At 41.3% G+C, this 21,421-nt stretch overlaps 1 protein-coding gene across 2 annotated transcripts in view; it reads right to left on the bottom strand.

Annotated features, from left to right (window-relative positions):
• The window catches only part of SPOCK1 (SPARC (osteonectin), cwcv and kazal like domains proteoglycan 1), a 405,646-nt gene that overhangs the window by 83,057 nt on the left and 301,168 nt on the right, over positions 1–21,421 (bottom strand). For both annotated transcript variants that reach the window (XM_028718100.2, XM_077924543.1), the window contains exon 6: positions 2,652–2,766. In XM_028718100.2, coding sequence (XP_028573933.2) covers positions 2,652–2,766 — 115 coding nt within the window. The remainder of the gene's footprint in view (positions 1–2,651; positions 2,767–21,421) is intronic.

Below are 21,421 nucleotides of genomic sequence, written 5' to 3'. Positions count from 1 at the left end.
CTTACTGCCACAGTTCTTAGTTATTCAAAAGAAGCAGCCATCTGCTTTCCCTAGCCAGCAGAGGCAGCAATATTGATCTGTGTGGGCACCTCCATTGCAAGAGGTGGGTGTAGCAGGAGAAAAAGCCTCATAGCAGTGGCATTGCTGTTGCTTACTGGAAGAAGGGAGAGCGAGGCAGAACTGAGGTTGGGGCTGTGAGAGCATAGTGGCAGGAGTGTTGAATTGGTGCCACTCACTGTTTCACCATCTCCATTCTGGTAGGGAGCCACAACAGTGCTACTGGGAGGCTATTGCTGTAGCTCCATCCCACTAGCCAATCTGCTTCTGGTCACTGCTGCCTACCTTGGTTGCCAGAAGAAGAAAACCTGACACCTTTGTGAGATGGCTGAGATAAGCAACACCCTTGTATTGTGATTGGCAAGAAAGAGGCAGGCCCCAGTCTTGGAATATCACTAGGTCATAACTTTAATTATTTACAGGCATCGGTGAATCAACAGAACACATTGGTTGTAGTAGGGGTGGAAAGAAGGCCCTCATTTCTACCACTGCAATTTACCACAAGAGCTGGCCTAGCAATCCATGCCACTTTTGAGTCCTTGGGACAATCAGTTAAAGCCCAATCCGTTTAGCTAGGTGGAACCTGATTTTAGTCTTAGAACTGGACTACATATGGTTGTCCTCCTTCAAGTACCTGGAAAACAGCATGGGTGTGGATTTTGACACCTGCATTGGCCACAGGCCACATAAGAGAGCAGTACAGTGATTGGAAAAATGGGTAGATCAGTTACACACATGCACTAATTATGAGAGTAACATACAGGATGGTCATTAAGAGAACCAACTCCAAAATAATTATTGTCTCAATCACTTGAGAAGTTGTGTTTCCAGAAAGAGAGTGAACACATCACAATGTGCTCTGCACAGCAGAATTAACTAATCAGAGATTCAAGCAAAACAAAAGCTTGCCCTGCTGAATACGTACATCCTGTCAAATTGCATTTATCAACCTAACAGTTATTAGAATTTATTCTGTTATGTGAATGAAATTGTGAGCTTAAAATGTCACTGGAGATTTATTAATATGATACAGCCTCTGATAAGGGCATGTGAAAGGGCATAGAGAGAGCAGATAATGTGAGGCAATGGGTGTGCATGTGTATTTGTTTAAGAGAAGAAAAAAAGAAAATAAAAATGTGGCAATTTATCAGTGAGGTTTTTTCCAAAACTATCCCAGCCACATCAGGGATTCCTAAACACATGTGTAATATTGGGTGACCATGCCATGGAAAATGCTTTCTCAAAATTTGATAAAATGTGGTGAGCAGGGGAAATAATGATGCATTCTTTAAGAGGAGCAGCCAAATTAAATGCTGTTATTTAGAACAATAGCTGCAGCATAATATCATCTTCCTTGGGTCTAAAAAACAATAAAAAATATCAATACAATAAGGATATCCTTTTAGATATAGGTTGCTTTTCTACAATTTTCAGTGCGCAATTTAGAATCTTGGAAAATCAGGGTTCTGAATCACACAAGGAACCTACATGAGTAGAAAAATCTCCTTACCCAGAAGTTATTCTTTGAACTAATGTAGGACGAAGGGGCAATGATAGGTCATTCGCCAGTGTGCTCATCCTCACAAACCCTCATCATGTTAATGATTCAGAAACCTAAACAGGGCTGGCATGTGTCCTCATTGGGCTCATTAGTGATGTGAGAGAGGAAAACCAGAGGCTATTGGTGGAGGTGGCAATAAGTGAAGGCTTAGGATAGACATGGACACTCTGTTTTCTTCTATTCCACCAGCTGGGAATGCTACAATGGTCTCTGGGCTAGCCACTCTGCTGATTGCCCAGTTAGCATTTTTTAACACACCTGTTGATGGCGTCTCGCAAAGTGAGAAACACTGAATGTTTGAGAAACAAGAAGTGTTCTTAGAACTCATGCAGAACAGTAGTCCTAACTCTTAGTAGACTTAGGGGCTGCTTTTAGCTGAAACATGCATTTGGTGACCCACCTCCTAATTTTCAAACATTTATTTGCATGGTGATAGTGCTGCAACCCACTTTCAGACTGCAATCTTATACTACAGAACTTACATGAGAGTAAGCTCCACACTGAACTTAATAGGACTTTCTTCTAGACATGTATAGGATGTCCCAAAACACCAGTCAAAGACAAATGCTATAAAAAAGTCAGAAAATTTCTGCAGAGGGTTCTACCAATAGGAAGTTGCATTTTCTCTCTCCACAGCCCAATCCTTGGTTCCCACACTGACGAAGCTGTTACACACATTCCTTCCACCTTCTTCTGATGAACTACCCTTCACATGAACTTGCAGCAGCATTTCAATTCAACTGCAAGGCTCCAGTGACCCATTCAATATTTAAAAATCACTCATCTAGGATTCCAGAAAGCTTGGGCTAGAGGCCTTTTCCACGTTCTTCACAAGTCATAACAAAAGAGCCCCAGGACTTGTAATTCTATTGCCACCACATAGATTGCAATCCAACAGCCATATGCTTGAAAGTAACTCTCGCCGAACTCAGTGGATCTCTCTTCGGAGTAAATATGGATTGGACTGCACAGCATACCAACAGCAAATGTAATTAGAAAGACATTTCATATCAAAGTCAACAGATCAACTCACCAGTTTTCTCGGCCTTGTGCTTTAGACTTTCCTGTCCTGGAAGGCATGGGCAAGGCCCTTCACAGCGAGCTGCAATGTTTTTGCCAGATGTGCACGCATGAAACTCCAACTTGCACTGTAATTGCAACAAAAACAAAACAAGGGCCTTTCATTTGAGGTAAAACAATTGTGGATGGAGGCGGGAGGAAGAGAGAGAGAAATTACACATTGCCAAATAGTTAGGACCTTTGAGGTGGCAGTTGTTTCCTAAAGAGCTTATTTCCCAAAGATCATCCATGGGCCTGGCCAATAGCATATCACTGTACTTCACTGGGATTCCTTCTCCCTCTTCATGGTATGGCAGAATTCCAGCTTTGAGTGTTTGTTCAATAAACGAAAAATATTTTGCTTTAATATGTTGTGTTAAGGGCTTTCCATCTTTACACAAGCTCCAAAATGTCAGGAAATTACAACTGCTAAGCTGCAGGTGTGTAATTTAGGCAAGATTGAAATGGTATGGTATTCTATAGTTCTGTAGTTAGTTCCATCTTCACCACTACCTTCGTGTTACAAGTGCAATTAGTACAATGCTGGTGTCCATGCCCTACAACCACTCTAGCCAATTTCTGCACATTCTATAGTTATTGAAGGTGCAGGAGAAGGCCTGAATTTGCAGGGTGGGTGGGTGGTGGCCAGCACTGGTAATGCTGGTCTTTAAAAGCTGGAATGGAGAACAAAGAAATTCAGTAGATACAGCACAGTGTTACCACCTAAATCTTTTCCTTTTTTGTGTGAAGACTCCTCAGGGCCTTTAAGCTGCCTGTTAGAAACCCAGTCACTGTGCACCTTAAAGACATTTCCCCTTCCTCCATGCCTCACAAACTATTTTTACTCATCTCTTGTGATTTCTTCTCCCTGTCCTTTCACACCTAACATCTCACCTCTTGGCTCACCTGACCTGTAAGCTCTTCAAGAGTGAGGCCTATTCTATGAGAATCTTGTACTTCAGAGGCTAAGATTGGCCAAAAACTGCTGCTTAGCAACAATGGAATAACAGGTCCATTGACTAACACTGGCCAGGAAAAAGCATTTTTAATAACAATTAATATTACAGAACTCATAGGTAAAAGCAAATACTAGACATTCCTTTTGACCTAAATCAGCAGCCCATTTTCCAAAGCACACAGTGCACAGGAAGAAATCTTTATGGAGAACAACCCCGGCAAATTCTGTAGAAGAAAAACACCCTTTAACTCATTCAGAATAAGCCATTTCTTATATTTTCTACCCCAAATTTGTAACGGAGAGTCCTCAAATCTTCATTTCTTGTACTGGCAAGTTTCAAATATATTTGTTGAGACATTTTTAAACCAAAAAAATTTGTAGAACCTACTGCCCCCTGATTTTTCATTATACTGATGGAATGCATTAACCCTTAACAACAAAACCTAAAATAAAATAAATAAATTGAAAGAAAATACACTGTTATATCTCTCTCTTCTCCTTTTCCCCAGTCCTTTTTATGGCTTTCTCACACCCACAAAGTATAATTTATTAACCGACCCAAATATGCCTGTCACTCACTCTCACTTCATCCAACATTCCATTCAACACCTTCCACTTAATCTTCCCTCACAACAGGTTTATGCTGAGCATATGCAAAAGGCACTCTGACTAACATATGTGGCAAAAAAGCCCTTTTAATAAAAGCCACTAACAGGTTATACTATTAGGCAAAAACCAAAACAAAACACATGCTAGCCAATCGTCTTGACCTAACACAACAAGCCTAATATAAAAACTGAAGATTGGGGGCAATGAATAAGTCAGGATGATGATTAGAACAAAAGTAGAGGAAGACTTGGTCTGAGCCTAACATACCAGCATTAGGACTCCTTCATGAGCAGAAACACTGTACTTCTACTATCCATATCTTCAAAGTGTAATCCAGTTTGTGGTAATAAAAAAATACTGCCTTACTTGGAAGATAATCCAAATTGAGTCTAACAACACAATCCTATGCATATCCATTCAGAAGTAGTCCTAAGGAGTTAAATGAAACTTATTCCTAGGCAAGTATGCATAGGATTTCAGGCTTAGATTATTACAACTCAATCCTATGTTTACTCAGAAATAAGTTCCACGGTGTTCAGTGTGGCTTACCTCAAGCTAATATGCATAGGGTTGTGCTGTTAATTATTGCTCTGGTTTGATTTTTTTTAAAAAAAGAATGAAGTCAATTTCTGATCCTATAAATTGTTTTGAATGATTTAGAGTTGTTTTTATGGATTTTTACTGGTTTTTTTTTTTTTTTTAAAGAAAGGAACACAAGCAGAGTATAAATCTTATGAAATACATAAATAGGTGTGATGGTTCCATTGAGGAGAGTCATGGGATATTCCTTTTTGTGCAAAATTTAAAAGGTTACAATCTGTTATTTTTACAGACTGGTGACCCTGGAAGAGAGCTCATCAGTGATCCAGTGTTTCAACGCAGCATACTGTAGATTTAGTACCGAATGCTCCTGAAAGTTAAAACGGTATATAAAGCATAACAATAATCTACAGTGGTGCCTCGCAAGACGAAAAGAATCCGTTCCGCGATTCTCTTCGTCTAGCAGTTTTTTCGTCTTGCGAAGCAACCCTATTAGCGGCTTAGCGGATTAGCGCTATTAGCGGTTTAGCGGCTATTAAAGGCTTAGCGGCTTAGAAAAAAGGGGGAGGGAAGCGGGGGGGAAATCGCAAGACTAGCAAGACGTTTCGTCTTGCGAAGCAAGCCCATAGGGAAAATCGTCTTGCGAAGCAACTCAAAAACGGAAAACCCTTTCGTCTAGCGGGTTTTCCGCCTTGCAAGGCATTCGTCTTGCCGGGCACCACTGTACTCTTGAGCATGGCTGATTGATTAGAGCACAGATCAGCACTGAGCTGAAATATTTGGTGTAAGGTGGAGATATTGGATATAAAAAACACCCCTTGCCAAACTCAACTATGCCCTGCCTATTTAGTCTGTAAATAACTAAAGTACCACCAGTGCTATTCCTTTTCAAGCAGTGGTATTTGGTTGTTTGTATTTACACATTCTCGATAATAAAATTCAGCTGAGCAGAGGATATATGTTTGAGAGATGCCTTTTGTTTTATCATATTCAGAGGAATTGAGTTCCTCACATGAAATAAATTTGTGTTTGCAAATAGAAAGGTAGAGTATTAAAATGCTTGGAAGACAGTAATAACAGTGCAATCCCATATAGGTATACTCAGAAGTCAGTCCTATTGTGTTCAGTCAGGCTTACTCCTTAGTACTTACATGTGTTTAAGGATGCAGCCTTATTGATTTAAATTGGGGTTTAAGCATCCATTTAAGCATGCTTAGGACAGCAGCCCAAGAATCATGGCAAGGTTGGAAAGCAAGATGAACCAATCAGAAAACAGCAAGGCATATTCTCAACAATGACACAGTTCTTTTCTGTTCTGCCACAACAAAAGAGCAGAGTGAATGGAATAGGATGTTGTTACAAGATAAATGCCTCCTACTTTGAAAATACCATCAGTAGCTTGGTTCTGCCTGTGTGTAGTTTTGCTAAGAGGGCTCAGTCTTCCCAGGCTTTAATCTAGCAGCAGGAGACCATTATCTTCTGACAACGTTTTGTACCAATGACATTATCTCCTGGGCTCTTTCTGAACTTCAGAAGACCCTGGTGATTGCATACTCCCTATGATATTCTGTCCTTCAGATTTAGAAAATTCACTGACACAGCCAGCTATCTGCTTGAGGCTTTGTTCAGGAGATACTTTGTGATATTTTGCTTGCCTGCATGGTTCTGACAAGTGTGGCTACAACAGAACCACACGCAACTACCCTAAAGTGGACATCACGGGGTATGCTGGAATCCACTCACAAGAAGAAGGATATTTGAATGTTAAAAATAACAAAGCTACTCAAGGCATTTTAAGAGGAAGACAAAGACATTCTCGGGGGGAGGGGGAGAGAAAACAAGAAAAAAGATATAAAAGGTCAGGATAAAAACAAAACTTTTGTGGGAAGGATATAAACATGAGCCAATATATAACGGTCTCATTCAAGACTAATTGCATCAAAGGAGGAGAAATTTCAGCAAGGGAATGATGAACTCTCCCACCCCGGTTGAATTCCCCCCTTCACTCCTCCCCTCTGTAATTAGACTTGAGAAAAATATTATAATGGTTTCAGAGGTAGTTTTAGGATGATGTAGTAGCACTGGGCACCTCACTGCAGGGGGTGCCACAAGAACGCTGTAGAAGGGAGCAAGAGGGACAAATTTTAGTGTCGCATAAGGTGCTGCTGAAATTTGAGAGCCCAAAGTCTGCCACTGATGTTTCCCTTTTTCAAGTCCAATTGCTGTAGCAGTGTGCATGGAGGAGAATTGTGTGTCAAGGCCCTCCCCCATTTGTTGAATAATAAAACACATGGACACCAGTATTTTAGGTTAATGGGCTAATGAAGGCCACAACTTTATTGGTTACAGAATGGGAGTGGTATTGGCTTAGGCACCAGAATTGACCGACTATATCCGATTCCTGCCTGCCATGCAGATAGTCCAGTAAGGGTCAACCACCAGTAGAGGGAGCCCTGTTGATGTACATCAACTGAGAGCTCCCCCAGGGTCCCCAATGGGGTCATGGCATGGCCCTACCCATACCCGTGCTTCGGATGACAGCCACACCCCCGGATCCCTTTAACAGAATACCCTTAAAGAGGAGGGGCAGGTGATGGTCACAACCTCCCCTCCCATGAACCAGGTTTTAGAGACCTAAGCATTAAGCAGATGCGAAGGAAGGAGGAACAAGAGGGAGATCCCCCGGCCATGTGGCTGCTTAAATAAGGTAAGCCACGCCCCACGGCCAACCAGATTGTTCGACTGGGGGCGTGATGCGGCTGGAACTCCCCTATGGCACTGACACGCCCCGCTGTACACGGTAATAGCATGTGACCTGCCTGCAACACCGCTCCACAGGGAAGTGGAGCGGCCTTGCTGCTGGATTACCATATTTTTCCGTGTATAAGACTAGGTTCTTTTCCTTAAAAAGAATGTCAAAAATAGGATGTGGGTAAAAGCCTCAGCACCTAGGGCTTGCCGATCGAAAGGTCGGTGGTTCGAATCCCCGCGGCGGGGTGCACTCCCGTTGTTCGGTCCCAGTGCCTGCCAACCTAGCAGTTCGAAAGCACCCCCGGGTGCAAGTAGATAAATAGGGACTGCTTACTGGCAGGAAGGTAAACGGCATTTCCGCGTGCTGCGCTGGCTCTCCAGATGCAGCTTCGTCATGCTGGCCACGTGACCCGGAAGTGTCTCCGGACAGCGCTGGCCCCCGGCCTCTTGAATGAGATGGGCGCACAACCCTAGAGTCTGTCAAGACTGGCTCGTACGGGCAGGGGTACCTTTACCTTTACCTTATACTCTAGGCTATCTCCCCCCATTTTCTTAAATCTGAGACCCCCCAAATAGGGGGCATCTTATAGATGGAAAAAGACGGTAATTCTCCCTTTCGCACCTGCCCTCTCCAGGAAGATCATCCTATGCCCATTATGGTGTTTTTTTTTGGGGGGGGGGAATGAAAATATCCACACCACTGCTGGGGGAGGGGGAGTTAGTGTATGTGTAGTTGCAGTGTGCGTGTGTATTTCAGTGGTTGCAATAAGTGCATGTCTGGGAGTTTTATTGCAATGAGTCTGTGTGTGCATGGTTGCAGGGTATGTCTGATGCCAGTTGACAGATTCTGTGGTTTCAATGTGCCCAATGGCCCCAAAATGTTGACAACCCCTGTTTTACAACTTAAGAAGAAAACGGGCAGAATAATTCTTGTTCTTTCCAATAGAACTCACGGCAATGTTTGAACAGAAACAGAAACAGCTAGCCATAGACCTCATACCAGTGTGATAGCTAACACGTCTTTGTCTGAAGTTCCATAATGATGCCGTACTTCTCCTATGGCACATTTCAATGGATAAATGCAGTACTGCTTTAAGCTACATTTGTTCACAGTGATCCCCAAAGACCAAAGTGTTCCAAAACCATTTTACTACAAGAGGAAATCATCTGCTGTATTTGCTGCCAAATATACATTGATACAATAAAATACATGTGGGGTGGGAGAACATGACAGAAATCAGCCCTTGAAAATTCTGGTGCTAGGTTTAACAGTTGAGTCTGCGTGGCAAGTTGTTAGAGAGTGTATTTTGGCTAAAGTGGGCCCCTGAGATTCTTCCACATTACATGTGTGATGATTTAATTTTCATTTGCAGAAAACCTACAGCAATGCATTTTGCATAAATATTCACATTTCAAGGGAAATATAAAGTAACACCATAAACATTTATTCCTCGCTATTTTATATTTCTCTCTTTTGTAGGACCCCAGCGGACTGCCATTATCTCCAAAAGAAGTCAGTAGCTGCTTCCTTTGAATGTGAATTCAGCTTAGTCTTTCCCTCTCTTGATAATGTCTCTAGGCCCATGGGGTCAAATTTGAATTTTATACTTTCCCTTGTCTACATTTTCATGTCTTAGGGTTGCCCAGAAGATTGCTGAGCATGATCAATAAAGGTTATTTATTCAATTCAATATTATTTAAGCTTCCCGCCCTCTCCCTAAATGGTACGCCAAGAATAACACAACTTCAAACCTCAAACTAAAAATGTTCTACAACATGCTTGTGTTTTATAGCATATGTCTTATTTAAATCTCACAAAAGAATGGTGTCAACATGCAACTTGTTTTATGGGTTTTTTTCTGTTTCCTTTCAATATATTGGCTTCTTTCTGTGTGCTTAATATATCAGCAGCAAACACTAATGATTTTAAAAAAAAATTCTTTCTTTTACTCATCTGCTACATGAAAAAGCTGTGAAATTTTGAAACTACAGGATAGAGATGTTTGTCATCCTCCCCTAATCTTTCCTTCTTTTCTGTGTCTCTTAGCAGATAATTAGAATCAATTGGAATTCAGACATCCCTTTTAGAAAGAGATTTTGTTTACATGTATTTGAGCACTGTCTGCTAGAGTTCTATCGATGTTTCCATTATAAATCTTTCTCTTCTGATGTTTCTGGCTTAAATGGGGCTGGGGAAGATGCCATGGAATACATAGCTGCAAGAAACAATGTGGTTTCCTTGTTTTTTAAAAAATAATGCAGAAATTAAAAACACTGATTTTTTTTTAACACTCTCTTGCAAATGGGAAATGTTTCTTTATAATTGCTGTACTGTTTTTCCCCATGTCAGGTTTACTACTTGAACTTGTGAAGACTACTTTTTATAACATGAGAATGATGCATTATTTAAAGTACTGACAAATGTTTCACATGTTATATAGTTCTTTATTTATTTATTGCTGTTTCTGAACTCAGGTTTGAGGTGGCCAGCATGCTGCCTTAACTGCAATGTATATGTTTTAGCATTTTAATGTATTTTAGCTATATTATGTAAAGAGCTTCAAAGACTTATTATTGAGTAAACAATGAATAATAAATATGCACGAGTCTTCCAAATGCTGCATTCTATTCCCATTTATTAAATATATTAAACGAGATTTACATCCATGTAACTAAAGGAGCATTCAGCCAGGGAACTCCATTGGGCTGGAATTGTCACTGTTCTAATTAAGAACACTGTTCTCTAGGTGAATATGCACCACTGCCATTAATATTAATAGGCATTAAATCTGGCAATGGTGGTCTGGCCAAGACCCCCTAATTAACATTCACAGTCTATTGTGTAAATATGTATTTAGCCATCTGGGAAATGCGGGTGTTAAATTTGCTTTCTAAAGTGGATGTTATTTGCCTCTTTGAAGCAGATTTTACAGCTGATTAGGTCAGAAATACCAGTTTTACTAGCATCTAAATGTAAATTGACATGAAAGACCATTATTGACTGTTGTGTAAACGAATACACATTAAAAACTTCCCTCTCAGTGCATATTTACACTGCAGTCTAGCAATTCTTAAGCAGCTAGGAAAACAGTATACATTAGGAAAGCTTCCACATAAAGGAGACTCAGTACATATTGACAAAAGACATCCTTTGGCAATGAACTGAGTGCATTTTTTAGGTGGGAAGACAATTCCGCTAACCGCCCCACCCCCCGAAGTCACCAAAATATCTGTAGGAATGGGTCCCTTGGAGGCATGGACACCTGTGTAGGCATTGCTGTCACTACCAAATAAGAGGCAGCAGGTGACCATATTGTCATGGCCTTTCTTGTTGCCTAAAATAGGCTGCTGATAGATTCACAGATGCTGTCTCCAGGGCAGATGGAGGAAAAGTAGGGGGCGGTGATGGTGGAAATGACTTACGGAATTGGATTTCAGCAAGACAGGAGAAGCCTTGGAGCACAGCATTTCCAGGCTTTGAATTTCTGGGGTGGCTTATCACAACTAGCACATACCTAACCAGATCAGCAGTGGGTGTGAGTGTGTGTGCACAGGTACACATCTGTGTGTATCTATATACAGACACAAACACATTTTCATATGACAATTGATAATGAAAATGTGTTAGTGAATCATGTCTGCTGATCTGACCTCTACAAATTTAACTGAACTTCTTCACAAAGCCTTTGTGTGTACAGGCTGACACTGTGTACAGAACCAATTTGCATATACCTTCTAACAAAGAGTTCAGAGCCAGAGTGCATGGTCCTGACTATCACCATGCTCCCCATGGAAATGTCTACTGAGCAAGGCTCTAGGCAGTCTTCCTAGAAACAAATCTGGAGAAGTCCACCTCCTGACTTGCTCTACTGCTGCTGCCTTGATGGCACCTGTGAGAAGCTGTGGCTGTGACTGCAGCTCTTGAACAAGCCCACTCTTGCCTCTTGCCTTTCCCAATGCCATGTTTTCCTGTGCTGCCACCAGCCATCTGTGTATGGATGAGCTAAGGAACTCTTAGAATCAAGTCAGCGCCACTTCCAAAGTTGTTATTTGTAACAATAAGATGATCCAGAGAGAAACTGGAGCAACAGCTCTTGAACCTGTTACACTTCTGGCTATGGTCAGAAATCTGACACAGGATCATGCAAACTACCACAAAGAAATGGATGGTGGTTTCCAAACAGAATGCTTGCAACTCCAGTTATAAATGGACGATTAAACACTTTTGCAACAGTCTCTACACTTCTGGTTATCAGCTATGAAATGTGCAGAACCAACAATAATTACTGTTTTCCTTATATCACCCCTGCTTTTTTTGGTAGAAACAAAGGTTGTGGGCTTAGCGGTGAATGGAAATTTCCCCTTACTCTCTGGGAATACACTTTCTAGTTTTAACATGTGATGAGGTAAAAGAAAATCAAACAATCTCACAGAGTTTTGAACTGTAGGACCTATTGTTTTGTTGTGATTTAAGTTGTTCCCCTCTGTAGTTTTTAGTCTGAACAGCAATCTATTTGAATTTTGTGAGCTTGGCATTAACTTAACCTAGAGAGCACTGTTTATTGTTTCCTATATATGTCCTTAAGTGCTCTCCTGATTTCACAAGAAAGCCTGGATTTCTGCAGGCTTCTGTTACATTAGTGATTGTGGGGGCATGTAGACCCACAATTGACAGACTGGTTGAAACATCCAGTTGTTCTAGTTTCAGCAGGGCTGAAAACCAAGTATGTAATCATGGAGTGCTATAAAACTGCTCATCTATACCTAGCAGAATCAGCTAATTTTGGGCCCAGCAGATGGATTGCTCAAGCATAAAATGCTATTTTAATGCCAAATAAATTGTCCTGAGCAATAGCTGGAGGATCAGCTCATTCTGGGAGAAGCAGAAATGTTCAGAAGTTCAGTTAATCACATTGGTTTTATGATAAAAATGTGTGCACAGTAACAGCAAGGATATGCCAGTCCAAAGGAGATTTTAAAAATCCAGCAGGTACTTAATAAAGCTTTTTAACCAAAGCATTAAACTGATTCAGGGCCAGGCAGCCTCTTCAGAAGGAGGCTATATAGACTAACATGCTATTGCCATCACATTTGGGGAACGTTAAATCAATTCACATATCAGTTCTCATCACATCATTAAAATGCTACCCTTCCTGCTGCTACAGAAGTGAAAAGGATTGCAGAGAGTACTGCAGGGACCAGGTCCCTGGGCAGGCAGTCAAAGTGGGAGCAGCTGCTGCTCCAGCTGGTCATGGTCCAGCTGCTGGGGCAGCGTTATAAAGCCTGCCTGCCCTGGATTCCATCCACCTGACCCTGCAACCCCTCGGTGGGGACTGCCGTCTTCCCCACCCAGAGAGAACTCCTCCTCCTCCTCCTGCTGCTGCTGTGGTGGCTGTTGGGAGTGATGACTGCCAACTTCCCCACCCAGAGACTCCTGCTGCTGCGGCTCTTGGGGGGACTGCTGTCTCCCCCACTTGGAGGACTGCTGCTGCTACAGAAGCGAAGAGGACTGCAGAGAGTACTGCAGGGACCAGGTCCCTGGGCAGGCGGGCAAAGTGGAACAGCTGCTGTCCCAGCTGGGTATGGTCCAGAACGCTGCCATGGTCAATGGTATGAAAACACATGGCGCAATTAAGGAGAACCAACAGGGTCGTACTTCCCCATCTATATACTGGCAAAGGGCAACCAATGCTGTTTCAGTGCCAAAAATAGACCTAAGACCAGACTGAAATAGGTCCAGATACTCTACTTCCTTCTGGCATACCTGCAGCCGGCTGGTCACCACCCTCTCAATAACTTTGCTCAGTAATAGAGTATTAGAGATTGGCTGGCAGTTTTCTAAAACCTTCAGATCCATGGAGGACCACTTTACGAGAGTTTGCACTACCTCTTTCAAGGTGGTAGGCAAAACTCCCTCCCATAGCAAGGCATGAACCCATTCTGGATCCATCCAGTCAACCTCCTCCTGCTAGATTTTATCAGCTTGAAGGCCAGGGATCAAAAGCGCAGTAATACAAATGTCTGACCACACTCTCAAGCATTGTGCAGGAGAGCAGCAGCTCACCATTTCGATCACATTTTTCCTCATCCTCTCAGTTTTCAGCAGGGTTTTTTCCCCCATTGGGATGACCTGCAAACAAAACATTTAATGTGGGCAACAGTCCTTTTATGAGAGAAGAGGACTGAGGGGGACATGATAACACGCTATAAATAACTGGAAAGCAACCACACAAAAGATGGCAAAGACTCCTTACAAACACAAAGCATAATGGCTGGACTCAACTAAATATTTGCACAACTGGCAGCCAACTATTTCATTAACAAGCAGCAGCAGTCAATTTCTAAAACATGTATCGCATCAGTCCACACAAAGGCTTGAGTGAATGGATAAGTTTTCAACAAGCAGTGAAAGGTGAACAGCAATTGTACTTCATAACTCACACTTCTAAGGAAGAGAAATGCCCTTTTGTTATTTATGATCTTCTGGTACTTCTTCAGGCAGAATGAATGTACACAAGGGCCAATGTTTCCTGCTTGAAAACACATACCAGATTCCTGTGGGTTGTATAATGTAACTGACTAATAATCTGCCTTCTGCTACTTTCACATGTGAGTACTTATTCTCTTTCCCAACATACTGATTACTATATAATGGGTAACTAGTGCACTTGGTTTCTTTCATTTAAATATTGCTTTAAACTCCTTTGCTATTATCGGACTGTGGTCTATTTTAACATTTCTAATTACCAGTTTGGTTTCTCCAAGGCAAAAGCCTGTGTAGATCATACTCTTTAAAGGCAGTGTGTGTGTGTGTGTGTGTGTGTGTGTGTGTGTGTGTGTGTGGTTACTGGGGTCCCCAAACCCTGGGAACCAGCCCTTGTTCATTTGCCAGGTAACCAGAATCAAGAATCAACCCTGCAATGTAAAACACAGTTTGGGCCAGGAGGCTCCCAGATGTTACCAGATGTCAGCTGAGATTCACAGCTACCCAAACTAAAAACCAGGCTTCCTGTCCTTGAGCCTCAGGCCCACAAAAGCTCCACAGTAGCAGTTTGACCAAGAGGCCAAGATAATTGGACTCAGCGCCAAGGCCTTCACTGAGAAAATACACAAGAGTTGAAGATATGGATTTAAAATGATTTTTTAAAAGCAGCATAAAAAGAAACTGTGTACCAGTGAGAAAACAGAGATAGTTAGGAGTACATTTGTTAATGCCAAAACTGAGCAAAAACCAATAAAGATAACTTACCCGGCTCTAATATAAACCTTTCAGAGCAACGGACCGCACAGAAACATAACCAGAGGTGTCAGAAATCAAAGTGTGAGGCACCAGACAAGAAGAGAAAAAGTTTGGCCTAGGTACTGAGCTAAGCCTTCCTACCCAATCAAGGTACAAGCAAGCTGTAACCTTCCAAAACTTTAGAGAGAGCCTTCTGTCTCACAGCTGAGGTATCTTTTGATTAGTTAACTGCCATTGTTGCTGAAGACTCAGCACAGGTGCAAGTCATGAGATCATTTTCCAATTAGTGAGAACAAGCTATTTCTAAGGGGTCAACTTTTTACCCAGAGGTGTTAGTAAAGTAAGCTATGTTTTTGGACAAGGGTTGAATAGATAAGTCAGGTTTCTTAGCAAGTAATGTTGATTCTAGCAGCTACTAACTCTCCAAGATGTCAGACCAATGTTTGCTACCCCTGCTACCACAATATGCTTTCTTAAAAATTGTAATGCTAGACTGAACTGTCCTTCCTCTGCATGGAAAGTATTCACTGTACTACTGAGCCCTACACTCCCATACAATATTGTCTGTCATTGATGGAACCAATAATAGGCAAATAAAGTCAAGGGTGATAGTTTAGTTAACACCTATACCTAAATGAACAACATCAGTGGGGCATTTGGGCAGTCCAAGATCCCCATACACACTGCCTAGGCTTGCACCCTGGGGAGGTCACTTTGGTGCTGCTAAAGCAGCAATTTGGCTTCACCCCCAGAGGCACACTCCATTGTCTCTTGAGACAGATGGATGCCAACAGGAATACCTTTCATAATTTGTTAACCTGTAGCTGTTCTCCCCGTGCCTGAAGTAAAGCATGCACTGCTGAAATAGAAAGGATACAGTCTTGGGAGGCATATGTCTGGAGACAAACAAACCTTGTAGCAGTTGCTGTAAGATCACCGATAGGTATTTACTCTGGGTGTGCCATACCAGTAGAACCTCCCACTCTAATAAAAAGCACCACAGACAGAAATAATAGCCAGCACACAAAATACTGTTGAGCAATATGCCCTTTCAAGGACAAGGGGAAATGCAAAAGTTACTTTCTGAGCACATTCAATGAACATCTTTTGTGCAAAATGCTCTTGGAAACTGACTGTATTCCATTTCACAGCCTATTTAATAGGAGAGATTGTTTAAAAACAAGGTCAGTTTATCTATTTGCCGATCCAATGCATTTAAAATCCCTGTATTTACAAAAATAACTGAACAAGCAACATTTAATTCAGAGTAAACAGTTATGGAATAAAACTACTGGCAGCCAATGAAACGACACACAAAAGCAGATGGCATTTACTTGACTTCCTGGCAGCAGAGTTGCTGCCACTTACTGGGAGAGTGGGAGGAGCCACAGGGAGATTGGTGCTGTGCAAACACCCCAGCAGGAGTGTCATATTGGCTCTACTGCTGCATTCTAACAGCACTGACCTCCCCCACCACTTTGCTCCTCCCACTGTGCCTCTGGGTAAGCAACAGTGACCCACCCACTGTGAGGTCAGTTAAGTGCTGCTGCTCCATACTGCTGTCCACTACTGAAAAGGCTGACAAGCTGAACTATGAACAGTTTTAAAATTAAAGTTTGTGGCAAACAAGGGAGTTGCCTTTAGTCTTTGTTCCCAGGCTTTGTACATGAAACTCTCTGAGAGTGAATACAGCTCCAGGCAAAATGGAGGCTGTAAGGATAGAGACCTTTGCTTCTAGGTCTGTTTATAAGATGATGAGCCAGTGCCAAACATGCACACTGATATTGTATGGTATTATTTGGATGTATTATTTGAAGAAAGTTCTGCAAGTAAAGTTTTGAATAATATCTAATGGATCTGGGCAATGTTTCATTCCACTAAGAGTCAGTTTTTATGCATCCAGTTGCTTCATGTTGCACAATATTAAAATCTGCAAAAAAGAACAAGAACAAGCAAAATGCAGTTCAACACATTACGGGTCTACACTAAATGTCTGGGAGGAAAAAAATGGATGAGTTGTGACTGAAACCCATAGAGAAATGCTTTACAAATTGTTTTAGTTCCAAAACAAAACAACCACAGCTAATCCCCTTTGCCATATTCATGGCATTGGTTTTAGCTAAGTCTGAAAATACTTCATTTGATCTTTTCTTACAATATGAAATTAGTGTTTAGGAAGCACACAAGTTGTACTACTTTCAGGGGTTGTTAATTGCAATGCAAGGCCACCTCATTCCATAGACTGTTCATTAGTTTGAACTTCATCTTTTACATCACAAAAAGTTTACATGTCTAATTTTTAGTCAATAGATACCCGAGAAACAGTTCGACCACCTATGTGCATTCCTTTTCTGCCATCCTTGACTACTGTATTCACTCCCATATGGGAGCTTACATATAACAGAATTTTTGCTAGTGGGGCAGCCTAAGTTGGTTAGTCCTCTGATCACTATCTCATGTTTTATCACTTACGTACACCATGCTATGTCACTTAAATACTCCTTTGTCCAGTAACTTTATGTATAAGTCTTAGCTATACAAATGATGTTGGCAGAGTTATCAATCCTTGTCCACTTTTACATGACCCCCATTTATCAACAGTTTTTAAATTATACTAGCTTTAGGCATAAACAAACAGCTGGTAATTAAAAAATACATTGATCTTTAAAATTAATTGTGTGCCTGCTAAAAACCAATTTTACAAAAGTAGAAAACCCAATCTTGCTTAAGTAGTGATTTAGGTGTCAACTGGAAGAGAAAATAAAACAACATTCTCCCAACAGTATACCGTATTTTTTGCTCTATAAGATGCACCAGACCACAAGATGCACCTAGTTTTTGGAGGAGAAAAACAAGAAGAAAAAATTCTGAATCTCAGAAGCCAAAACAGCAAGAGGGATCGCTGCACAGTGAAAGCAGCAATCCCTCTTGCTGTTCTGGCTTCTGGGATAGCTGCGCAGCCTGCATTCGCTCCATAAGACGCACACACATTTCCCCTTACTTTTTAGGAGGGAAAAGTGAGTCTTATAGAGCAAAAAATACGGTATGTTTTTTTAAATTTTTTCCCTGCGGGTACACATAGTTTGGAGTTGCATTGGTATTACTACTACTACTACTACTACTACTACTACTACTACTATTTATTGAATTTATATACCGCCTTAAACCCGGAGGTCTCAGGGTGGTTCATAGAAAAGATATGCAGGCAACTAGAGTCTGTAGATAGAAAATAGAATTGCTATGCTTATTATATCTATCTATCTATCTATCTATCTATCTATCTATCTATCTATCTATCATCTATCTATCTATCTATCAATCTATATCTATCATCTATCTATCTATCTATCTATCATCTATCTATCTATCTATCTATCTATCTATCTATCTATCTAGCTATCATCTATCTATCTATCTATATCATCTATCTATCATCTATTCATCTATCTATCTATCTATCTATCTATCTATCTATCTATCTATCTATCTATCTATCTATCTATTATCTATCTATCTATCTATCTATCATCTATCTATCATCTATCTATCTATCTATCTATCATCTATCTATCTATCTATCATCTATCTATCTATCTCTATCATCTATCTCACTTCAGATTCTTCAGAGCAATTCTAACAACAATTGTTGTCCCCATATTGCTGATGTAAAGCTAAAAGAAAATAACTTTCCAAAGATTGGTTGGTGGAAGGAAGAGCTGAACCAGGAATTTATCTGACCAAAGATCAAAGTCTTAGACAAAACACTACACCAGTTGCGGAGAACATTGTTAGCAAGCGGGGAGGCCATAGATCCCAGTCATAACAATGGAGTGGTGAAATCAACTAACGTTTTAAGCTTTTTTTCTGGGGGGATACAGCGGTATGCATACCCCTAAACATTTTGTGAATCTAAGTTTGGCCTCATTGATGGGCAGTATTTCAATATGAGTAGGAAAACGAGAATACCCCTAAACATTTTTTTTAAGGGAAAAAAGCACTGGTTTTAAGGATTAGTAGCATACAGGGTCTGAATGTTCTGAAAGCACAAGTGTAATTGGTGAAAATATGCTTAAGAACATAGGAGGAGCCCTACTGGACCAGACCAAAAGCTGATTTAGTGCAATATCCTGTCCCCACAGTGGCCTACCAAATGCCTATAGAAGCCTGCAAGCAAGGCGTGAGCATCACATTCGAACCTCCTCACTCATGTTCCCCATTAACTAGTATTCAGAAGCAAGCAGTTTGACCCTGAGCACTACTAGGACTGCCGTGATGGCATATGCAAAGTGTTCTGAGCTTTTTGAAAGGCAAACAGGGCACAGGTGTGAAAAAATAAGAATTAGTAGAGATCCCTTTAATCCCTGGTTACTCTTTAGGCATTTTGGAGAAAAATATGGGTATAAATGTTCATATTAGCATCTTCCCAATTTTGTAATTTACATAATAATTTCTTATTTTTGATGAGTTCCTCTAATTGAACAACCACACAATGACTACCGCTAACCTTTATTTCACAGTTTGAGAACACGCTAACTAAAATATTAACCAATAGTTCAATGGCAATTTCTTATATACTTTTCAAGCTGAACATCTCCTGCTATTTCACGGCTGAACTCCCAAAAGAAGAGACGTATGTCCCTTGTGTGAAATGGGCCATATATCGCAAAGCACCTTTCTGTGATTTTTTATGATCCATCCTCGCCTTGCAAAACTTTGCCAGAATGGATGGCTCTGCCACAAAACTTCCAAAACTTCTAAAGTACTATAATGAAATTGATGTACAACTCACAATGATTTCAGATAATTGATCTAGAGAAGCTTGTTTTGTTTTTATTAGAGGCAGGTTCAAAATCATATAATAAAGGAGAAGCATGCTTACTTCTTAACTGCATTTTTCATCCAAAATTACAACATTTTCATATGCTTAATATGGAAATTCTGGAGAAACATGCTTTACCCCTCTACTCCCCCCCATCCGACCCCTTTAATAAGGCCAGCTCTGAAAACACCTACACACTTTCATGTGATAAGCTGAATATCATATTCAAATGGTAATCATATTCACATGTTATATGCTGAGCTAAATGTCTAGAACTGTGATGTTTGAGGTGATGTTAAAGCTCCACGGTTGATCAGAGATGCTTTGTGATATTTCCAAGAAGACAGCTGGGTTAGTCTGTTGTGGCAAAACAAGAGAGAGCCACGTAACACTTAGACTAACAAATGGTTATGGCACAAGCTTTCATTTCATTAGAAGCAAATCAGTGCTTGTTGATGCACCCATTTTGTGATGGAGGCACACATGTGTATGTGTAATGGATCTGCATGTGTGAAGTCTACATGTGTAAAAAGTCTACTGCAGTGATAGGAAGACCTTGCCCACACAACTCCCGGATGGGGTTGGACTCCCAACTCCCACCATTAGCCCTAGCCATTATGACCAACGGTCAGAATGATGGCAGTTGCAGTTCAGCAACTCCTGGACAGCCACAGGGTCCCTGTTCTGGGTCTAAAGGTCTAAAGGTAAAGGCCCCCTGGACGGTTAAGTCCAGTCAAAGACAACTATGGGGTTGCGGTGCTCATCTCGCTTTCAGGCTGAGGGAGCCGGCGTTTGTCCACAGACAGCTTTCTGGGTCATGTGGCCAGCATGACTAAACAGCTTCTGGCACAACGGAACACCGTGATGGAAACCAGAGTGCATGGAAATGCCGTTTACCTTCCCACTACAGTGGTACCTATTTATCTAATTGCACTGGCATGCTTTCAAACTGCTAGGTTGGCAGGAGCTGGGACAAAGCAACCGGAGCTCACCCGTCGAGGGATTTGAACTGCCGACCTTCTGATTGGCAAGCCCAAGAGGCTCAGTGGTTCCAGAGAGGCCTATAGACCATGCCCGGGTCTATAGGCCTCTCTGGAATGCAGACCTTGATCACTTCTGCTCTCTGTTTCTACTACTTCATGAATGAACCAATCCATTTGTTGTTGGTTCAGCCTCAATTCCTGGCTTTGGGGTTTTTTTTAATCCTGCCCCTTCACCACAGTGATATCATTCTTTCCTATATTAGTAGCTGTGGAGGGTGGTCCATTAGGACAAATGGGGCTTTGCCTTGACAAATGCAGCCAGTCCTCTGCTGTTTGCTTCCTTACTTACATCCAGTCCATTTGTAGAGACCACCACGGAGGAAGATGGGGATAAAATTAGTTGGTTCTGTCTGTCATTGACATCTGCTATTTGTCTCCTTCCTAATGACCTACCAGTTCCAGTGGGCACAAGCCACTACTTTTATGCAGGTTTATGAGAATCAGATTAAAAAACAAAAAGGAGTGTTTTATGTTAACTGAGATTGCACAATTTCATTTTATTGGTCCTATGTGGCGACAATACTAAATGTGCATACAGCCACATTTTGCAGAGATACCAGGAATCTTGTAAGTGTCTCCATTTTTAATATTTCATTTTTACTGCTGTTGTTCTTATCTCTGTGGTGAAGAATTCCAGTGTGGTACAGCTGAATATTTCCAAATGATACATTCAAAGAAGATATACGGTGGCATTTGAAGGATATTTCCCAAAAGGTGATGAAAGTTGTAAGCAAGTTGAACTATGGCTTATTCTGGTTCCCTGTAGGCTCTACTCGGATTATTG

The sequence above is a fragment of the Podarcis muralis genome, chromosome 2, assembly GCF_964188315.1.
Source record: "Podarcis muralis chromosome 2, rPodMur119.hap1.1, whole genome shotgun sequence".
In the NCBI taxonomy this organism is placed as follows: domain Eukaryota; kingdom Metazoa; phylum Chordata; class Lepidosauria; order Squamata; family Lacertidae; genus Podarcis; species Podarcis muralis.
The sequence above is the reverse complement of the archived record's forward strand: the minus strand, read 5'-3'. Positions and strand labels throughout refer to the sequence as shown.